The sequence below is a fragment of the Heterodontus francisci genome, chromosome 1 (assembly GCF_036365525.1).
Source record: "Heterodontus francisci isolate sHetFra1 chromosome 1, sHetFra1.hap1, whole genome shotgun sequence".
Classification (NCBI taxonomy): Eukaryota; Metazoa; Chordata; class Chondrichthyes; order Heterodontiformes; family Heterodontidae; genus Heterodontus; species Heterodontus francisci.
In genome coordinates, this window is record NC_090371.1 from 47,755,921 (window position 1) to 47,776,250 (window position 20,330).

At 46.0% G+C, this 20,330-nt stretch overlaps 1 protein-coding gene across 8 annotated transcripts in view; it reads right to left on the minus strand.

The window, feature by feature from the left end:
* Positions 1 to 5,154: 5,154 nt before the first annotated feature.
* LOC137377086 (zinc finger and BTB domain-containing protein 7C) overlaps positions 5,155 to 20,330 on the minus strand; it is a 379,658-nt gene continuing 364,482 nt past the window's right edge. For all 8 annotated transcript variants that reach the window (XM_068046774.1, XM_068046682.1, XM_068046592.1 and 5 more), the window contains one exon: positions 5,155 to 6,331. In XM_068046774.1, the coding sequence (XP_067902875.1) occupies positions 5,695 to 6,331 (637 nt within the window). In that variant the 3' untranslated portion in view covers positions 5,155 to 5,694. The remainder of the gene's footprint in view (positions 6,332 to 20,330) is intronic.

Here is a 20,330-nt window from a genome sequence, read left to right on the forward strand (position 1 = left end):
GTAAGAGGGGAAAGGGGTGAACTGTGCACTCTGTTGGGTATGGGCGGGAAAGGGGTGAACTCTGCACTCTGTTGGGTTTGGGCGGGAAAGGGGTGAACTCTGCACTCTGCTGGGTATGGGCGGGAAAGGGGTGAACTCTGCACTCTGTTGGGTATGGGGGAAAGGGGTAAACTCTGCACTCTGTTGGTATGGGGGGGAAAGGGGTGAACTCTGCACTCTGTTGGGTTTGGGCGGGAAAGGGGTGAACTCTGCACTCTGCTGGGTATGGGCGGGAAAGGGGTGAACTCTGCACTCTGTTGGTATGGGGGGAAGGGGTGAACTCTGCACTCTGTTGGGTGTGGAGTGAAAGGGGTGAACTCTACACTCTGTTGGGTATGGGGGGGGGGCAAAAGGGGTGAACTCTGCACACTGTTGGGTATGGGGGGGAAAGGGGTGAACTCCGAACTCTGTTAGGTATGGGGGGGGGGAAAGGGGTGAACACTGCACTGTTGGGTTTGGGAGGGAAAGGGGTGAACTCTGCAATCTGCTGGGTATGGGGGAAAGGGGTGAACTCTGCACTCTGTTGGTATGGGGGGAAGGGGTGAACTCTGCACTCTGTTGGGTGTGGAGTGAAAGGGGTGAACTCTACACTCTGTTGGGTATGGGGGGGGGGCAAAAGGGGTGAACTCTGCACACTGTTGGGTATGGGGGGGAAAGGGGTGAACTCCGAACTCTGTTAGGTATGGGGGGGGGGAAAGGGGTGAACACTGCACTGTTGGGTTTGGGAGGGAAAGGGGTGAACTCTGCAATCTGCTGGGTATGGGGGAAAGGGGTGAACTCTGCACTCTGTTGGGTTTGGGAGGGAAAGGGGTGAACTCTGCACTGTGTTGGGTATGGGGGGGAAAACGGGTGAACTCTGCACTCTGTTGGGTATGGGGGAAAGGGGTGAACTGCACTCTGTTGGGTATGGGGGGAAAGGGGAGAACTCTGCACTGTGTTGGGTCTGGGGGAAAGGGGTGAGCAGCACTCTGTTGGGTCTGGGGGAAAGGGGTGAACTCTGCACCTTGTTGGGTATGGGGGGAAAGGGGTGAACTCTGCACTCTGTTGGGTATGGGGGAAAGGGGTGAACTCTGCCCTCTGTTGGGTATGGGGGGGGGAATGGGGTGAACTGTGCACTCTGTTGGGTCAGAGGGGAAAGGGGTGAACTCTGAGTATGGGGGGGAAGGGATGCACTCTGCACTCTGATGAGTATAGGGGGAGAAGGAGTGAACTCTGCACTCTGTTGGGAGGAAAGGGGTGAACTCTACACTCTGTTTTGTATGGCGGGTGGAATGGGGTGAACTGTGCACTCTGTTGGGTAAGAGGGGAAAGGGGTGAACTGTGCACTCTGTTGGGTATGGGCGGGAAAGGGGTGAACTCTGCACTCTGTTGGGTTTGGGCGGGAAAGGGGTGAACTCTGCACTCTGCTGGGTATGGGCGGGAAAGGGGTGAACTCTGCACTCTGTTGGGTATGGGGGAAAGGGGTAAACTCTGCACTCTGTTGGTATGGGGGGGAAAGGGGTGAACTCTGCACTCTGTTGGGTTTGGGCGGGAAAGGGGTGAACTCTGCACTCTGCTGGGTATGGGCGGGAAAGGGGTGAACTCTGCACTCTGTTGGTATGGGGGGAAGGGGTGAACTCTGCCCTCTGTTGGGTGTGGAGTGAAAGGGGTGAACTCTACACTCTGTTGGGTATGGGGGGGGTGCAAAAGGGGTGAACTCTGCACACTGTTGGGTATGGGGGGGAAAGGGGTGAACTCCGAACTCTGTTAGGTATGGGGGGGGGAAAGGGGTGAACACTGCACTGTTGGGTTTGGGAGGGAAAGGGGTGAACTCTGCAATCTGCTGGGTATGGGGGAAAGGGGTGAACTCTGCACTCTGTTGGGTTTGGGAGGGAAAGGGGTGAACTCTGCACTGTGTTGGGTATGGGGGGGAAAACGGGTGAACTCTGCACTCTGTTGGGTATGGGGGAAAGGGGTGAACTGCACTCTGTTGGGTATGGGGGGAAAGGGGAGAACTCTGCACTGTGTTGGGTCTGGGGGAAAGGGGTGAGCAGCACTCTGTTGGGTCTGGGGGAAAGGGGTGAACTCTGCACCTTGTTGGGTATGGGGGGAAAGGGGTGAACTCTGCACTCTGTTGGGTATGGGGGAAAGGGGTGAACTGCAATCAGTTGTGTATGGGGGAAAGGGGTGAACTCTGCACTCTGTTGAGTATGGGGGAAAGGGGTGAACTCTGCACTCTGTTAGGTATGGGGGAAAGGGGTGAACTGCAATCAGTTGTGTATGGGGGAAAGGGGTGAACTCTGCACTCTGTTGGGTCTGGGGGAAAGGGGTGAACTCTGTACCTTGTTGGGTATGGGGGGAAAGGGGTGAACTCTGCACTCTGTTAGGTATGGGGGAAAGGGGTGAATTGCAATCAGTTGTGTATGGGGGAAAGGGGAGAACTCTGCACTCAGTTGGGTATGGGGGGAAAGGGGTGAACTCTGCACTCTGTTGGGTATGAGGGAAAGGGGTGAATTGCAATCAGTTGTGTATGGGGGAAAGGGGTGAACTCTGCACTCTGTTGTGTATGAGGGAAAGGGGTGAACTCTGCACTCAGTTGGGTTTGGGGGAAAGGGGTGAACTCTGCACTCTGTTGGGGATGAGGGGAAAGGGGAGAACTCTGCACTCTGATGAATATGTGGGGAGGAAGGGGTGAACTCTGCACTCAGATGAGTATGGTGGCCGGGAAAGGGTGAACTCTGCACTCTGCGTATGGGGGGGAAGGGGTGAACTCTACATTCTATTGAGTATGGCGGGGGAAGGGGTGTACTCTGCACTCCGATGAGTTTGGTGGCCGGGAAGGCGTGTACTCTGTACTCTGTTGGCTATGGGGGGAAAGGGGTGAAATCTGTACTCTGTTGGGTATGGGGGGGAAAGGGGTGAACTCTGCACTCTATTGGGTATGGGGGGTGAAAGGGGTGAACTCTGCACTCTGTTGGGTATCGGGGGGAAAGGGGTGAACTCTACACTCTGTTTTGTATGGGGGGGGGAAAGGGGTGAACTCTGCACTCTGTTGGGTATGGGAGAAAGGGGTGAACTCTGCACTGTTGGGTATGGGGGGAAGGGGTGAACTCTGCACTCTGTTGGGTCTGTGGAAAAAGGGGTGAACTCTGCACTCTGTTGAGTATGGGGGAAAGGGGTAAACTCTGTATCTGTTGGGTATGGGGGAAAGGGGTGAACTCTGCATCTGTTGGGTATGAGGGGAAAGGGGTGAATTCTGCACTCTGTTGGGTATGAGGGGAAAGGGGTGAACTGAACTCTGTTGGGTATGAGGGAAAGGGTGAATCCTGCATTATGGTGTGATGTTTGCAGGGCTGGCAGTCTTTAAAAAATAGTGCCAGCACCTGCTCCTTCAACAAGGGACGCTGTGAATGGCTACGCCGAGGCCAGCCCCGCCACGTAATTGGATGGGGAGGGGCGGCCGCCATCAATATGTAAAGTGGCCGCCCGCTGTGCAATTGTGGAAGCGCATGTCCCGTGGAGGATGGCCGCCATGTTCCACACCTGTCGTCAGGACCGACGGCGGGATTACAAAATCCAGCCCTGAGAGTTGACCACCTTCATATTCCTGTGTGTTTTGTCTGTGAATGCCATTCTTCCATAAGAAAATCTTCAAGTGAAGCCTTTGGGCTGGATTTTCAATCGGCCATGGGGATGAGAATGGGAAGGGGTACGCTTTGAAAATAGCGCTTCTGGACGTACAAGTATTTGCAAAGCGAGGGCAGTAGCGGGAGGGGGAGGGTGGAGATGGGAACCCACTTGCCTCCAAATAGCTGCACGCTAAACTCCCCGAGGAGCTTTTTAAAGTGCTGTGGAGGACCAGAAAGCAATTTTCAAATGGCAGATCGCCAAACCCGAACAGTTTGGTGCACATTAGTGCACAGCTGTTGGGTGCATTGTGGGGAACCATCAAGTACTGTTTTCTCTGATGAAAAACATTTGGCACTAAGGGATTTTGTCTCAGATTGGGTGCAGGACCTTTTTGTTGGCTGTTTGGCCACTTTTCTGCGCCGTGAGCCTGCTAGCCCTCCAATATCCTGCTTCCTCTATTCTGCAAGGCAGCGGCAGGCCCTGTCATGGCTGCTGTCTGCTTTTGAGGATCATGATCATCAGGCAGTTCCTGCCTCCTGGCAGAGCTTGGAGCCACTAATTGGGTGCCAATCTCAACTCTGGCCCGATTAGGACATCTCCATATGAAGATAGCGTCACATGAGCAACGCAGATATGACACGGGGTCAGGACCCAGAAATTATCCAAGTATCAGCCTCCTGACCTGGATTGAAAATCGAGCCCTTTAAGTCTTGAAGTCTCAATCCCTGGCACAGATTTAACAGTTCCATGCTTGCCCTCTAGAATACACGTTATAACAAAATCTCAGGAAAGATATATTTGGAAGGGGTACAGCATAGGTTCACCAGAATGATACCAGGGTTTAAAGAGTTCAATTATGAAGAGAGGTTACATAAACTTGGCTTGTATTCCCTTTACATTAGACAGTTGAGGGATGATCGAATGAGGTGCTTAAAATAATAAAGGGATTCAATAGGGTTGATATGCAGAAACCATTTCCTCTGGTGAGGAAATGCAGAACAAGGGGGTATAATCTAAAATTAGAATTAGGGCATTTAAGAGTGAAATCAGGAAGCATTTGTCACACATAAGGTGGTGGAAATCTGGAACTCGCTCCAACAAAAGGCCATGGATGCTGGATCAATTGAAATTCTCAAGATTGAGAGTGATAGACTTTTGATGGGGAAGGATATAAATGGACATGGAACAAAGGCAGATAAATGGAGCTGAGGTGCCGATCAGCCATGATTTAATTGAATGGTGAAGCAGGCTAGAAAGGCTGAATGGCCTACTCCTGTTCTTATTCTCCACAATTTTTAAAAAGTACAAGTTCAAGTGATTTTTGAAAATTTACAGTATTTCTATAGTTATTGCAGTTATGTGAGATTAAATATTAATTTAAATTATGGAGTACTACTTCCCTATATTGCAATAGGGAGATGACCTTTGAACATTATATTGTACACAAATAGAAATACAATAAAACTATCAACTGTTAGGCATTTATAATCAGAAATAATCCAATTCCTTCATTTACAAATTTCTGTACAGTTTGGGGGTATTTTTAGTTGAATAAATAAAACCAAATACAAATCCAGTAACCTAACCAATGATACACAGCTGAGAAAACTTTGATATTTTGCCTCATTGAACAAACCAATGTTGATGTCCCCTTTTTAAGCCAAGGCAAATTCATCTGAGCTACTGAAGAGAAAGGAGTCACAAGAAATACATTACATTATAAAAATAATTACAACACTTCTCCCACAAACCATCAGCAAAGGAAAGGCATTTTCAAGTTTGTGTAGGCTACAGTACGCAACTTCTTTGGATTTGTTTAGTTTAAATACAGTTACTTTATATAATAGATGAATTTCAAGATCATTCAGTGGTCTGTAAAATTATTTGATTAAAGACGCCTTACACATACAAATTTTACATGTGTCAAGTTCAAAGTGTAAATTTAGTTTCATTTTCATGTTCAGAAAGTACACATTAATCAATGGAATGGGATTTCCATGCAAGTCGATAATTTTCTTTTTCCTTCAAACTTACTTCTCTGTTTCTTTACTTACTAGCCTCCTGAATAGAGGCAGCAGGGTTAAATCGGATGCCCCATGGATCACCTGTTGAATAGTACTGTTGGGGTAGGTGAGAGAAAGTATTGTTGTGAGACAGGGTAAAAGCAAAGATGCCTCTGTCTCTTTCATCTATGATGTGGTTTCCGTTCAACATGCTAGCCGTGGGGCTTTCTCTTTCTTTTCCCGCTGCTTCACTCATGAAGATCTTGGAATTTCGAACATCTCCATTAAAGTGCTTCTCAGGATTGCCTGGTTCCATCTTGCTTGCATTTAGAAGCCTATTCTCTTGTCTCGGCAGGATGTTGGTGCCACTTTCATTGGAATGTGAGGCCTGAGATGGGACACCCTGTGAGTAGAGCAGGCTAGCAGAGTGCCAGGTGGCAGGTCTACGGCCCCGACGAGGTCGTGGCAAACGGCAACTCTGCCTCTTGATGTGTCTGTGCAGGTGATCGGAGCGGGTGAAGCTCTTGTAACAGTGTACACATTGGTAGGGACGGACTCCCGTGTGTATCCGCATGTGGTTCTTTAGGTCGTAGTTGTGCACAAACCTGGCATTGCAATGAATGCATGTGTAAGGTCTTTCCCCAGTATGCTTGCGCATATGAATCTTTAACTTGTCTTGTCTGAAAACAAAGGAAATAAATGACATCACAGAGAGAAACACAATGCACTAGAACAGAGTTCATGGTTTGTGCTGACTGAATCAATTTATCTTAGCCTGGGTGACCATAAGCTTCGATAGTGCCTTATGTGGAGGGAGAGGTTCCCTCCCTAATCATTGTCCAGTAAGCTTTGCTGGAAAGCTTTTCTTTTTTGGACACCAGGTGAGCTCATCTTATCACTCTGCTCTGCAGAATGTAGGGATCTAATGTACTTCTCTTGGTACATTTTCATTGATGTTTGTTACAAATATAGGCCCTCTTGGTTTTACATGGTACCAGTCGGTCCTGTAAACAGTTTGAGCATCTTACTTTTATGGGAGGGTTATATGGTCTGAATCCCAGGTTCTGCCATTTCCTCTGGTCCCATAGGCAAGGTTGTTGTACCGTAAACAAACATAGCATCTATTCTGCACAAGCAAAATCCCAAAGACAGGATAAGGCAAGACTCTGAAAGAACTAAAATAAAAGCAAAATACTGCAGATGCTGGAAATCTGAAACAAAAACAAAAAGTGCTGGGAATACTCAGCAGGTCTGGCAGCACCTGTGGAGAGAGAAACAAAGTTAACGTTTCAGGTCTGTGACCTTTATTTTAGCCTGGGTGACCATAAGCTTCCATAGTGCCTTCAATACTATGCTATGGGTAGCCGCATGGGTCCTAGTTATGCCTGTCTTTTTGTGGGATATGCCGAACATTCTTTGTTCCAATCCTACTCAGGGCCCCTCCCCAACTCTTTTTCCGGTATATTGATGACCATTTTCTGTTCCCGCTCTGAAATAGAAAACTTTACCAACTTTCCAATTTCCACCCTTCCCTCATCTTTACATGGTCCATCTCTGACACATCCCTTCCCTTCCCCGACTTCTCTGTCTCCATCTCTGGGGATAGGCTATCCACTAATATTCATTGTCAGCCCACCGACTCCCACAGCTACCTCGACTACACTTCTTCACACCCTGCCTCCTGTAAGGACTCCATTCTGGTGTGAAAATAATAGGGTAATAATAGTAGGGGATTTCAACTTCCCCAATATTAACTGGGATAGTCTTAGTGCAAAAGGCTTAAAAGGGGCAGAATTCTTGAAATGCATACAGGAGAGCTTTTTGAGCCAGTATGTAGAAAGTCCTACAAGGGACAGGGCAGTACTGGACCTAATACTAGGGAATGAAGCCGGTCAAGTGGTAGAAGTGACAGTGGGGGAGCATTTTGGGGATAGTGACCATAACTCTGTAAGATTTAAGATAGTTATGGAAAAGGGCAAAGATGGACCAGAAATAAAGGTACTGAACTGGGGGAAGGCCGATTTCAATATGATAAAACAGGATCTGGCCAAAGTAGACTGGGAGCAGCTACTTGTAGGAAAGTCGACATCACATCAGTGGGAGTCATTCAAAGAGGAAATAGTGAGAGTCCAGAGCCAACATGTACCCGTTAAGGTGAAGGGTAGGACTAACAGGCCCAGGGAACCCTGGATGTCAAGGGATAGAGAGCATTGGATCAGGGAATAAAAGGCTTACGGCAGATCCCAAGCACTGAAAACAGCGGAGGCACTAGAGGAGTATAGAAAGTGTAGGGTGGCACTTAAAAAAGTAATAAGCAGAGCGAAGAGGGGGCATGAAAAAACGCTGGCGGGCAAGATAAAGGAAAATCGCAAGGTGTTTTATAAGTATATGAAGGGTAAGAGGATAACCAGGGAAAGAGTAGGGCCCATTAGGGACCAAAGTGGCAATCTTTGCGTGGAGCTGGAGGACATAGGTGAGGTTTGAAATGATTACTTTTCATTGGTATTCACTATGGAGAAAGACGATGTAGGTGTAGAGATCAGGGAGGGGGATTGTGATATACTTGAACATATTAGCATTGAAAGGGAGGAAATACTAGCTTTAGTGGGCTTAAAAGTGGATAAATCCTCAGGCCCAGATGAAATGTATCCCAGGCTGTTATGTGAGGCAAGGGAGGAGATAGCAGGGGCTTTGACACAAATTTTCAAATCCTCTCTGGCCGCAGGAGAGGTACCAGAGGACTGGAAGACAGCGAATATGGTACCATTATTCAAGAAGGGTAGTAGGGATAAACCAGGTAATTACAGGTCAGTGAGTCTAACATCAGTGGTTGGGAAAATATTGGAAAAAATTCTGAGGGACAGGATTAATCTCCACTTGGAGAGGTAGGGATCAATCCAGCATGGCTTTGTCGGGGGGAGATCGTGTCTAACTAACTTGATTGAATTTTTCGAGGAGGTGACTTGATGTGTAGATGAGGGTAAAGCAGTTGATGTAGTCTATTTGGATTTCAGTAAGGCTATTGATAAGGTCCCGCATGGGAGATTGGTTACGAAGGTAAGAGCCCATGGGATCCAGGACAATTTGGCAAATTGGATCCAAAATTGGCTTAGTGGCAGGAGGCAAAGGGTAATGGTCGAGGGTTGTTTTTGCGATTGGAAGCCTGTGACCAGTGGTGTACCACAGGGATTGGTGCTGGGACCTTTGCTGTTTGTAGTGTACATTAATGATTTGGACGTGAATATAGGAGGTATGATCAGTAAGTTCGCAGATGACACGAAAATTAGTGGTGTTGTAAAGTTGTGAGGAGGAAATCCTTAGATTACAGGGAGATATAGATGGGCTGGTAAGATGGGTGGAGCAGTGGCAAATGGAATTTAATCCTGAAAAGTGTGAGGTAATGCAATTTGGGAGGACTAACAAGGCAAGGGAATACACAATGGATGGTAGGACCCTAGGAATCACAGAAAGTCAGAGGGACCTTGGTGTACTTGTCCATAGATCACTGAAGGCAGCAGCACAGGTAGATAAGGTGGTTAGGAAGGCGTATGGGATACTTGCCTTTATTAGCCGAGGCATAGAATATAAGAGCAGGGAGGTTATGATGGAGCTGTATAAAATGCTAGTTCGGCCACAGCTGGAGTACTGTGTACAGTTCTGGGCACCACACTATAGGAAGGATGTGATTGTACTGGAGAGGGTGCAGAGGAGATTCACCAGGATGTTGCCTGGGCTGGAGCATTTCAGCTATGAAGAGAGACTGAAAAGGCTAGGGTTGTTTTCCTTGGAGCAGAGAAGGTTGAGGGGGGCATGATTGAAGTGTACAAGATTATGAGGGTTATAGATTATAGGTTAGAAAGGAGGAAACTTTTTCCCTTAGCGGAGGGGTCAAGAACCAGGGGGCATAGATTTAGGCTAAGGGGCAGGAGGTTGAGGGGAGATTTGAGGAAACATTTTTTCACCCAGAGGGTGGTTGGAATCTGGAACGCACTGCCTGAAGAGGTGGTGGAGGCAGGAACCCTCACAACATTTAAGAAGTATTTAGATAAGCACTTGAAATGCCATGGCATACAAGGCTACGGGCCAAGTGCAGGAATATGGGATTAGAATAGTTGGGTGCTGTATGGCTGGCACAGACACGATGGGATGAAGGGCCTGTTTCTGTGCTGTATAACTCTATGACTCTATTCCATTCTCCCAGTTTCTCCGCCTCCAAAGCATCTGCTCTGATGATGCAATCTTCCACAACAGTGCCTCTGATATGTCTTCCTTTTTCTCAACTGAGGATTCCCCCCCACTGTGGTTGACAGGGCCTTCAACCGTGTCCGGCCCATTTCCCGTACTTCTGCCCTCACGCCTTCCCCACCCTCTCAGAACTGTGACAGGGTTCCCCTTGTTCTCACTTTCCACCCAACCAGCCTTCACATCCAGAGGATCATCCTCTGTCATTTCCGCCACCTCCAGCGTGATGCCACCACCAAACGCATCTTCCCCCTCCCTCCCCTGTCAGCATTTCAAAGGGACCGTTCCCTCTGCGACACTTTGGTCCACTCCTCCATTACCCACGACACCTCGTCCCCTTCACACAGAGCCTTCCCATGCAATCGCAGGAGGTGTAATACATGCCGTTTTACCTCCTCTCTCCTCACTGTCCAAGGCTCCAAACACTCCTTTCAGGTGAAGCAGTGATTTACTTGTACTTCTTTCAATTTAGGATACTGTATTTGCTGCTCACAATGTGGTCCCCTCTACAATGGGGAGACCAAACGCAGATTGGGTGACTGCTTTGCTGACCACCTCCGCCTAGTCTGAAAGCATGACCCCGAGCTTCCGGTTGCTTGCCATTTCAACAGTCCCCCCTGCTCTCATGCCAACACTTCTGTCTTTGGCCTGCTCCAGTGTTCCAGTGAACATCAACGTTAGCTCGAGAAGCAGCACTTGATCTTTCAATTAGGCACTCTACAGCCTTGCGGACTGAACATTGAGTTCAATAATTTCAGAGCATGACTAGCCTTTTTTAAATATTGTATTTTTTAACCATGTGCCTGCTTTTCATGTAGTCAGAGCTGCTTATTATTCTGCTGGTAACAGTCTCTCTGGAATAATGTTTTGTCTTTCACCACAAGCATTAACAAACTCTTTGCCTTTGTCCCAGGTCAGCTTTGTTATTTAATCTCTCCTGCCCTATCAAACACCTTCCCCTTTGTTCTCTTCCCCCACCCCACTCCCCTTCACTTGCTTAAAACCTAATTCTTTTCTAACCTTCGCCAGTTCCGATGAAAGGTCACAGACCTGAAACATTAATTTTGCTTCTCTGTCCACAGAGGCTGCCAGACCTGCTGAGTATTTCCAGCACTTTTTGTTTTTGTGACACTGAAAGAATTAGAATTAGAATTAGAACATTACAGCGCAGTACAGGCCCTTTGGCCCTCGATGTTGCGCCGACCTGTGAAACCATCTGACCTACACTATTCCATTTTCATGGATATGTCTATCCAATGACCACTTAAATGCCCTTAAAGTTGGCGAGTCTACTACTGCTGCAGGCAGGGCGTTCCACGCCCCTACTACTCTCTGAGTAAAGAAACTACCTCTGACATCTGTCCTATATCTATCACCCCTCAACTTAAAGCTATGTCCCCTCGTGTTTGCCATCACCATCCGAGGAAAAAGACTCTCACTATCCACCCTATCTAACCCTCTGATTATCTTATATGTCTCTATTAAGTCACCTCTCCTCCTCCTTCTCTCCAACGAAAACAACCTCAAGTCCCTCAGCCTTTCCTTGTAAGACCTTCCCTCCATACCAGGCAACATCCTGGTAAATCTCCTCTGCACCCTTTCCATAGCTTCCACATCCTTCCTATAATGCGGTGACCAGAACTGCACGCAATACTCCAGGTGCGGTCTCACCAGAGTTTTGTACAGCTGCAGCATGACCTCGTGGCTCCGAAACTCGATCCCCCTACTAATAAAAGCTAACACACCATATGCCTTCTTAACAGCCCTATTAACCTGGGTAGCAACCTTCAGGGATTTATGCACCTGGACACCAAGATCTCTCTGTTCATCTACACTACCAAGAATCTTCCCATTAGCCCAGTACTCTGCATTCCTGTTACTCCTTCCAAAGTGAATCACCTCGCACTTTTCCGCATTAAACTCCATTTGCCATCTCTCAGCCCAGCTCTGCAGCGTATCTATGTCCCTCTGTACCCTACAACATCCTTCGGCACTATCGACAACTCCACCGACCTTAGTGTCATCCGCAAATTTACTAACCCACCCTTCTACACCCTCTTCCAGGTCATTTATAAAAATGACAAACAGCAGTGGCCCCAAAACAGATCCTTGCGGTACACCACTAGTAACTAAACTCCAGGATGAACATTTGCCATCAACCACCACCCTCTGTCTTCTTTCAGCTAGCCAATTTCTGATCCAAAGCTCTAAATCACCTTCAACCCCATACTTCCGTATTTTCTGCAATAGCCTACCATGGGGAACCTTATCAAACGCCTTACTGAAATCCATATACACCACATCCACTGCTTTACCCTCATCCACCTGTTTGGTCACCTTCTCTAAAAACTCAATAAGGTTTGTGAGGCACGACCTACCCGTCACAAAACCGTGCTGACTATCGCTAATGAACGTATTCTTTTCAAGATGATTATACATCCTGTCTCTTATAACCTTTTCCAACATTTTACCCACAACCGAAGTAAGGCTCACAGGTCTATAATTACCAGGGCTGTCTCTACTCCCTTTCTTGAACAAGGGGACAACATTTGCTATCCTCCAGTCTTCCGGCACTATTCCTGTCGACAATGGCGACATAAAGATCAAGGACAAAGGCTCTGCAATCTCCTCCCTAGCTTCCCAGAGAATCCTAGGATAAATCCCATCTGGCCCAGGGGACTTATCTATTTTCACACTTTCCAAAATTGATAACACCTCCTCCTTGTGAACCTCAATCCCATCTAGCCTAGTAGCCTGAATCTCAGTATTCTCCTCGACAACATTTTCTTTCTCTACTGTAAATACTGATGCAAAATATTCATTTAACGCTTCCCCTATCTCCTCTGATTCCACACACAACTTCCCACTACTATCCTTGATTCCTGTTCTTCTTTGAATAGTGCAATAGGAACATTAACATCCACTTGAACCACTGGAAGTGGCAGATAAGATTTTAGTTTAATGTTTCATCCAAAAGACGGCATCTCTGACAATGCAGAACTCAGTGCTGTACTGGGCTGCAAGCTTAAATAAGGTACTCAAGTTCCGTTGGGCTAAAACCAGCAACCTCCTGACCCAGAAGTAAAAGTACTACCAACAAAACTGAGCCAAACTAGCAGTCATTACCTAAAAAGATTCATTAAAGAAGTATAAAATCCGCATCCCAATAGTTTGTACTCTCCAAATTTTACCAAATGCTATATGTGAATTTTACTATGGACTAATATTGCAGTTCAGAAACACATCACTTGGAACAGGTGGCTCCACAAATTGAATATATTCCAATTTTCAAAGATTTCCCTTTGGAGAAAAGAAATATAATTTCCTGCCAGTTTGATTTCAATTTTGGGGAAAACAGTAATGAATCAATGTCCTGCATCCAGTAGACTAAACAGCACAGTCAGCACAGCAGTTCCAAAATTAGATGAACTATATATATGAACTAAGTGGGGGGTGGGGAAGAAAGGTGATTAATTCTGTTTTTGGCACAGGAAGCTAATATTTGGCAGCTTGCAATCCAAACAAACAAAAATAAAACACCACCTGGTGCCTTAACCGTGCCACAGATGGAAGTGTTTGGCAGTGAAGGCGCCCTAACTGCGCATGCTCAGACAGCAATCTCGCACATGTAAAGGAAGATTTAATGAAAGGCTATTTACAGCATTTTTTGCAATAAGCACAACTACAGGCAGGTGTCGTCAAAGGCTTCTATCAAAGTAAAACCACAATAATGCAAAGCTGTGCTTGCTTTATGCTTTGTTATTCTAACTTCAGAACGACCAGATGTCATACATTAATGGTGACAGCCACTCATTTAAAGACATAACCTATTTTAACGTGACACTCTGAAAATAAAAGCAACATTCTGTATTTGACTGCATTTGTAATCTGTGACACTTGTTGATCATCAATCTAATATTTTCTCCAAATTGGCAATTCTGTAACCTTGATTTAGATTAAAATTAAGTTTGAATCCCCACCACGCAATAAACTATCTGTAGTTTTTAGCAACTATATATTGGCAGGATTTGTTTGACACTTTAATATTGAATCAGTTGATCACAGATATATTGTGAATCAAAATGTATCATTCAAACATGGCTGACAGAATGTGATATACGGTGATCTGGCAGTGCACTCAGTAAACACTCAGCTCTGGCTCATGGAAGGATGGGTGTTAATTTTAACAGGAAAATACTGAACAGGTGAAAAGGCAAGGGAAAGTTTTGTCTGTCATTATAATAAACTCTTAAACATAACAACATGATGCTGGGTTTCAAAGAAAAATTAACTGATCAAAAAAGTATTCAAACTTTGCTCAACAAACTCTCCCTACTGAAGGAGTCAGCTTCATTAAGAACATAGAATTAATTGAAGGGAATTTTTGTTATGTTTTAATAAAATTAAGAGTTGCCCGATAATCAAAATGTTCTCCTTTTATTGAAATGTTTATTATTCTGTGGGCTGTTGGGGTTTATCAGTGTCCCACCATTATGATGCACACACAGCAGCTCCTTTTTGGGGTCCAGTGAAACTTCAAACAATTGTATTATTATTTCAATCCCTCTTTGTCTTGAGATCATACTGAATAAAGAATAATGGGGGATTGATCGCTGGCAAGCCAGACATTCCAAGTTAGGATTAGGTTTCAGTTAAAAGTAAATTTGAAGACCTCTGAAGCTAAACTCTGACCCCCAAACACTTGTCCATATAGCTTGCGTCTTGCAAGCTGACATTTGCATTGTTATTTCCTGCCATTTGTGCTTCTAGATGAGATGCGCGTACCTGATCAGTGATACCAGCAGCAGCAGAAAGAGAGAGAGACAGAGAGCGGGGAACAGCATGGACCTTATCAGTGATACCAGCATCAACGGCAGAAGTTAAGAGGAAGAGTGAGGGAACAGCATGGACCTGATCAGAGACACCAGCATCAACGGCAGAAGTTGAGAGGAAGAGTGAGGGAACAGCATGGACCTGATCAGAGACACCAGCATCAACGGCAGAAGATAAGAGGGAGAGTGAGGGAACAGCATGGACCTGATCAGAGACACCAGCATCAACGGCAGAAGTTGAGAGGAAGAGTGAGGGAACAGCATGGACCTGATCAGAGACACCAGCATCAACGGCAGAAGTTAAGAGGGAGAGTGAGGGAACAGCATGGACCTGATCAGAGACACCAGCATCAACGGCAGAAGATAAGAGGGAGAGTGAGGGAACAGCATGGACCTGATCAGAGACACCAGCATCAACGGCAGAAGTTGAGAGGAAGAGTGAGGGAACAGCATGGACCTGATCAGAGACACCAGCATCAACGGCAGAAGATAAGAGGGAGAGTGAGGGAACAGCATGGACCTGATCAGAGACACCAGCAGCTGTGGCAGAGAATAAAAGAGAAAGAGAGTGAGAGACAGATCAGGGCAACAGCGGGACCTGACCAGAGACGCTAGTAGTGACGGTGGAGAATAAAAGAGAGAAAGAGGGCAGGGGACCAGAGTGGACATGTTCAGACACCAGCAGTGGTGGCAGATGATAAGAGAGAGAGAGAGAGAGAGTGGGGGAACAGCGCGGACCTGCTTTGTGTATTTTCAAAAAAGCAAGGAGTGGCATCAGAGGATGGCAGGTAGGAGATTGGTTGGTGAAGATTAGGTTGTTTTTTTGAAAAAAACTAGGGCAATGGTTTAAACTAGGGCCAGGAACCTATAAAATACTGTATTAAATTTAGCGCTTAGCTAGTTAAACTAATTAATAAAATTTCAATTGGGGTAAGTATAACAGTGAAGGAATTAATAAGAGTATTAGCACAGAGCAGATCTAGAGGCATTAATTAAAATTAGTACTAACTGGATTCTAAAAGAGGGAATAGAGATTTTTTAGACCATGGATGGGCAGCTGAGACCTGTTGCTTGCATTTCCTGTGCCATGTGGGAACTTCAGGACACTTCATCTGTTTTTGGGGACCATGTTTGTAGGAAGTGTCTCCAGCTGCTTGAGCTCAAGCTCAGAATAAAAAAGGTTTAAAATTGATAAGGAGAACACATTAGATAGGCTGTCAGTACTTAAAATGGATAAAGCACCAGGACTGGATGAGATGCATCCAAGGATACTGAAGGAAGTGAGGCTGGAAATCATGGAGGCACTGGCCATAATTTTTCAGTCTTCCTTAGACTCAGGGGTGGTACCAGAAGATTGGAGAATTGCAAACGTTGCACCCTTGTTCAAAAAAGAGTATAAAGATAAGCCCAGCAACTACAGGCCAGTCAATTTAAACTTCGGTGGTGGGGAAACTTCAGGAAAGAATAATTTGGGACAAAACTAATAGCCACATTGACAAATGCAGATTAATTAAAGAAAGGCAGCATGGATTTCTTCAGGGAAAGTCATGTTTGACTAACTTGCTGGAATTTTTTGAGGAGGTAACAGAGAGGGTTATGGAGGGCAAAACAGTTGATGTGGTGCACATGGACTTTCAAAAGACATTTGATACAGTAGCACAGTGACTTGTGAACAAAGTTATAGCTCACGGAATAAAAAGGACAGTCACAACATAGATACGGAATTGGCTGAGTGACAGGAAACAAAGAGTAGTGGTTAATGGATGTTTTTCAGGCTGGAGGAAGGTTTGTAGTGGAGTTACCCAGGGGTCAGTGTTGGGACCCTTGCATATTAAAGACCTAGACCTTGGTGTACAGGGCACAATTACAAAGTTTGAGGATGATACGAAACTTGGAAGCATTATGAACTGTGAGGATGATGGTGTAGAACTGCAAAAGGACATAGATAAGTTGGTGGAATGGGTGGATAGGTGGCAGATGAAGTTCAATGCAGAGAAATGTCATGCTGTTCATAGAACCACAGAACTATAGAAAAATTACAGCATGGAAGGAGGCCATTCAGCCTGCCGTGTCTATGCCAGCTGAGAAGAAAAAAAAAGAATCTAATCCCACCTTCCAGCACCTGGTCCATAGCCTTGCAGCTTGCTGCACTTCAGGTGCATGTCCAGATACCTTTTAAAAGAATTGAGGATTTCTGCCTCCGCCACTGTTCCTGGCTGTGAATTCCAGACATCCACCACTCTCTGGGTGAAAAAGTTTTTCCTCAGGTCCCCTTTAATTTTTCTACCAATCACCTTAAATCTGTGGTCCCTGGTAATTGATCTCTCTGCGAAGGGAAACAGGTCCTTCCTGTCTACTCTGTCTAGGCCCCTCATAATTTTGTACACCTCAATTAAGTTACCCCTCACCCTCCTCTGTTCTAAGGAAAACAACCCCAGCCTATCCAATCTTTCTTCATAGCTGCAACTTTCAAGCCCTGGCAACATTCTTGTAAATCTCCTCTGTACTATCTCCAGAGCAATTACATCCTTCCTATAATGTGGTGACCAGAACTGTACACAATACTGCAACTGTGGCCTAACCAGTTCCAGCATTACATCCCTGTTTTTGAATTCTATACCTCAGCCAATAAAGGAATGCCTTCTTCACCACTCTATCTACTTGTCTTGCCATCTTCAGGGACCTGTGGACATACACTCCAAGGTCTCTCACTTCTTCTACTCCTCTCAATATCCTCCCGTTTATTGTGTATTCTCTTGCTTTATTTGCCCTCCCCAAATGCATTCAGCACCATTCGTGACTCCTCAAATACTGAAGCAGTCTGTGTAGAAATGCAGCAAGACCTGGACTATATCCAGACTTGGGCTGATAAGTGGCAAGTAACATTCGCACCACACAAGTGCCAGGCAATGACCATCTCCAACAAGAGAGAATCTAACCCTCTCCCCTTGACATTCAATGGCATTACCATCGCTGAATCCCCCACTATCAACATCCTAGGGGCTATCATTGACCAGAAACTGAACTGGAGTAGCCATATAAATACCGTGGCTACAAGAGCAGGTCAGAGGCTAGGAATCCTGCGGCGAGTAACTCACCTCCTGACTCCCCAAAGCCTGTCCACCATCTACAAGGCACAAGTCAGGAGTGTGATGGAATACTCTCCACTTGCCTGGATGGGTGCAGCTCCAACAACACTCAAGAAGCTCGACACCATCCAGAATAAAGCAGCCTGCTTGATTGGCACACCATTTACCACCTTCAACATTCACTCCCTCCACCACCGACGCACAGTGGCAGCAGTGTGTACCATCTACAAGATGCACTGCAGCAACACACCAAGGCTCCTTAGACAACACCTTCCAAACCCGCGACCTCTACCACCTCGAAGGACAAGAGCAGCAAATGCATGGGAACACCACCACCTGCAAGTTCCCGTCCAAGTCACACACCATCCTGACTTGGAACTATATCGCCGTTCGTTCATTATCGCTGGGTCAAAATCCTGGAACTCCTTTCCTAACAGCACTGTGGGTGTACCTACCTCACATGGACTGCAGCGGTTCAAGAAGGCAGCTCACTACCACCTTCTCAAGGGCAATTAGGGATGGGCAATAAATGCTGGCCTGGCCAGTGACGCCCACATCCCATGAATGAATTAAAAAAAATCTATTTCTTATCACCCTGTGCTCTATTTGTGTGTATGATTCTCGTGTGCTTGTTTGAGTGAAAGTGTAGTGTTATTTTATTATTTTATCTAGATCGGGTTTATTTTTTTGTTAAGTACAACAAACTCACCTTTTTCCTTTTTAAGCTCAGGCAAACCTGACTGATTGGTTCTTTACGATCACAACAAAGGTAAAAGGTGAAACACTCATTGAAGTTATAAGCATAACTACTGTTTTAAAAGAGAATAAACCCTGTTGCGGTCAAAGTTGGAGGACAAGAGGGGATGGAGCCTTGTGAACCCCTCCTCACCTGATTGTAACAATACGATTCTGGTGCCTGGAACATCAGGTGGCGCCCTCCTAAACCCTTCTGCAAGCATCTCGATCATTGTGGCGAGCTGCTTTGCTATCCATTACATGGCCTTCCAGAGAGGTGTGGACCTTGAGGACAATGAGGCCCTGGTAGGAAACAGCTCATCGGAGGATTAGCAGGAGGAGGTTAGAGAGGAGGCGGAGGGAGATGACGCTTAACAGGGAGATGCCCCCGCTGCATGACAAGGTGACCTCCTCCTTCGACCCTCTGCGAAGAGGATCTCTCTCTTCTCCCTCATGGCCTCCAACATTATATCCAGGTGGCATCAATGAAGCCAGGGGCAGCCCTGTTCAGGATGCCAGGTGTCCGGCTGTCCTGCTACATCTCACTTCCCTCTGGTGCTGTGGAAGGCTTTGACACAAACAGCAGATCTCTCCCTTAGGACAACCAACAGCTTCAGTGATAGCTGCCATGGGAGTCCAAATCAGTCCCACACTTCATTTGACCTGCCTCTGTTCCCGTCCCCACCTGGTCTAAGTGGACAGGATACCCGTCTTCATACCAATTAAAGATTTTCCCATGTGGAAACCTTAACTTAAATCAGTTTCCCACCGGAGGTGGGTTTCTGACCTGAAAGCAAACCCAGCTTCTGTTGCCCACCTCCGTGGCAAAAATTCAGCCCTAATACTCTAAGTATTCCCACAGACACTGAACATTTTAGATTGGGAATTGGAGATGTGGGCACATGTAATATACTGTCTGAGAGTAAATAATATATGCACAAATAATATTTATCCCAGCTGCAAAAACTATGGTAATAATAATCTGCTGCAATAATTAACTTTTTAACAGAACACACACGCACACAGAGATATTTGAATATGGTTATTCAACTTGTACATTATGCACAATTTACACTGAAATAAATGACCATCAAAAGAGCTAAAATTCATACCACGCTCTGGCCCTAGACTATTAGATTGTTAACTACAGCAGGAAACTGGTCTCAGTTGATTAGAAAGGGGAAGTTGGAACAGGGAGGAAACCTGGACCACGCCAGTCGGGCAGCTATTCAATCAAGGAATGGCATTAACTGTGTCAGTAGAAATGGCCGCCGGACCAATCATTCTGACTGATGATACAGGAAGACCTGGAACATGAGCATAATGTCGTTTAACTTACCAAATAAATGATTAACATAATTAACATACTAAACTTGGCAGATAATTTTGAGTGTTTTTTCTTGGTCTGAGTGTCTGTTGCAGAATACAACCTTTCAAATCTTGTAACCAATAAGCCAGTATCGGCTGACCTTCCCTCAATTTTCTCCCCTCCCATCCTGAAGGAGATGATTCATGCTGCAGTATAGTTCCACAACCACCTGGTACTTCAAAAAAAAAACACTCAAGATGTGGGCATAGCTGAACTGAAGGGGTTTCTAAGCAACTTTAGAGGGCAATGAAGTTTCAACCATATTGGTGTGGGAACTGAAGTCACATATAGGCCAGATCAGGCAAATAAAAACAGAAAATGCTGGAAATACTCAGCAGATCTGGCAGCATCTGTGGAGGGAGAAATAGAATTATGTTTCAGGTTGATGACCTTTCATCAGAACTCATAGCAG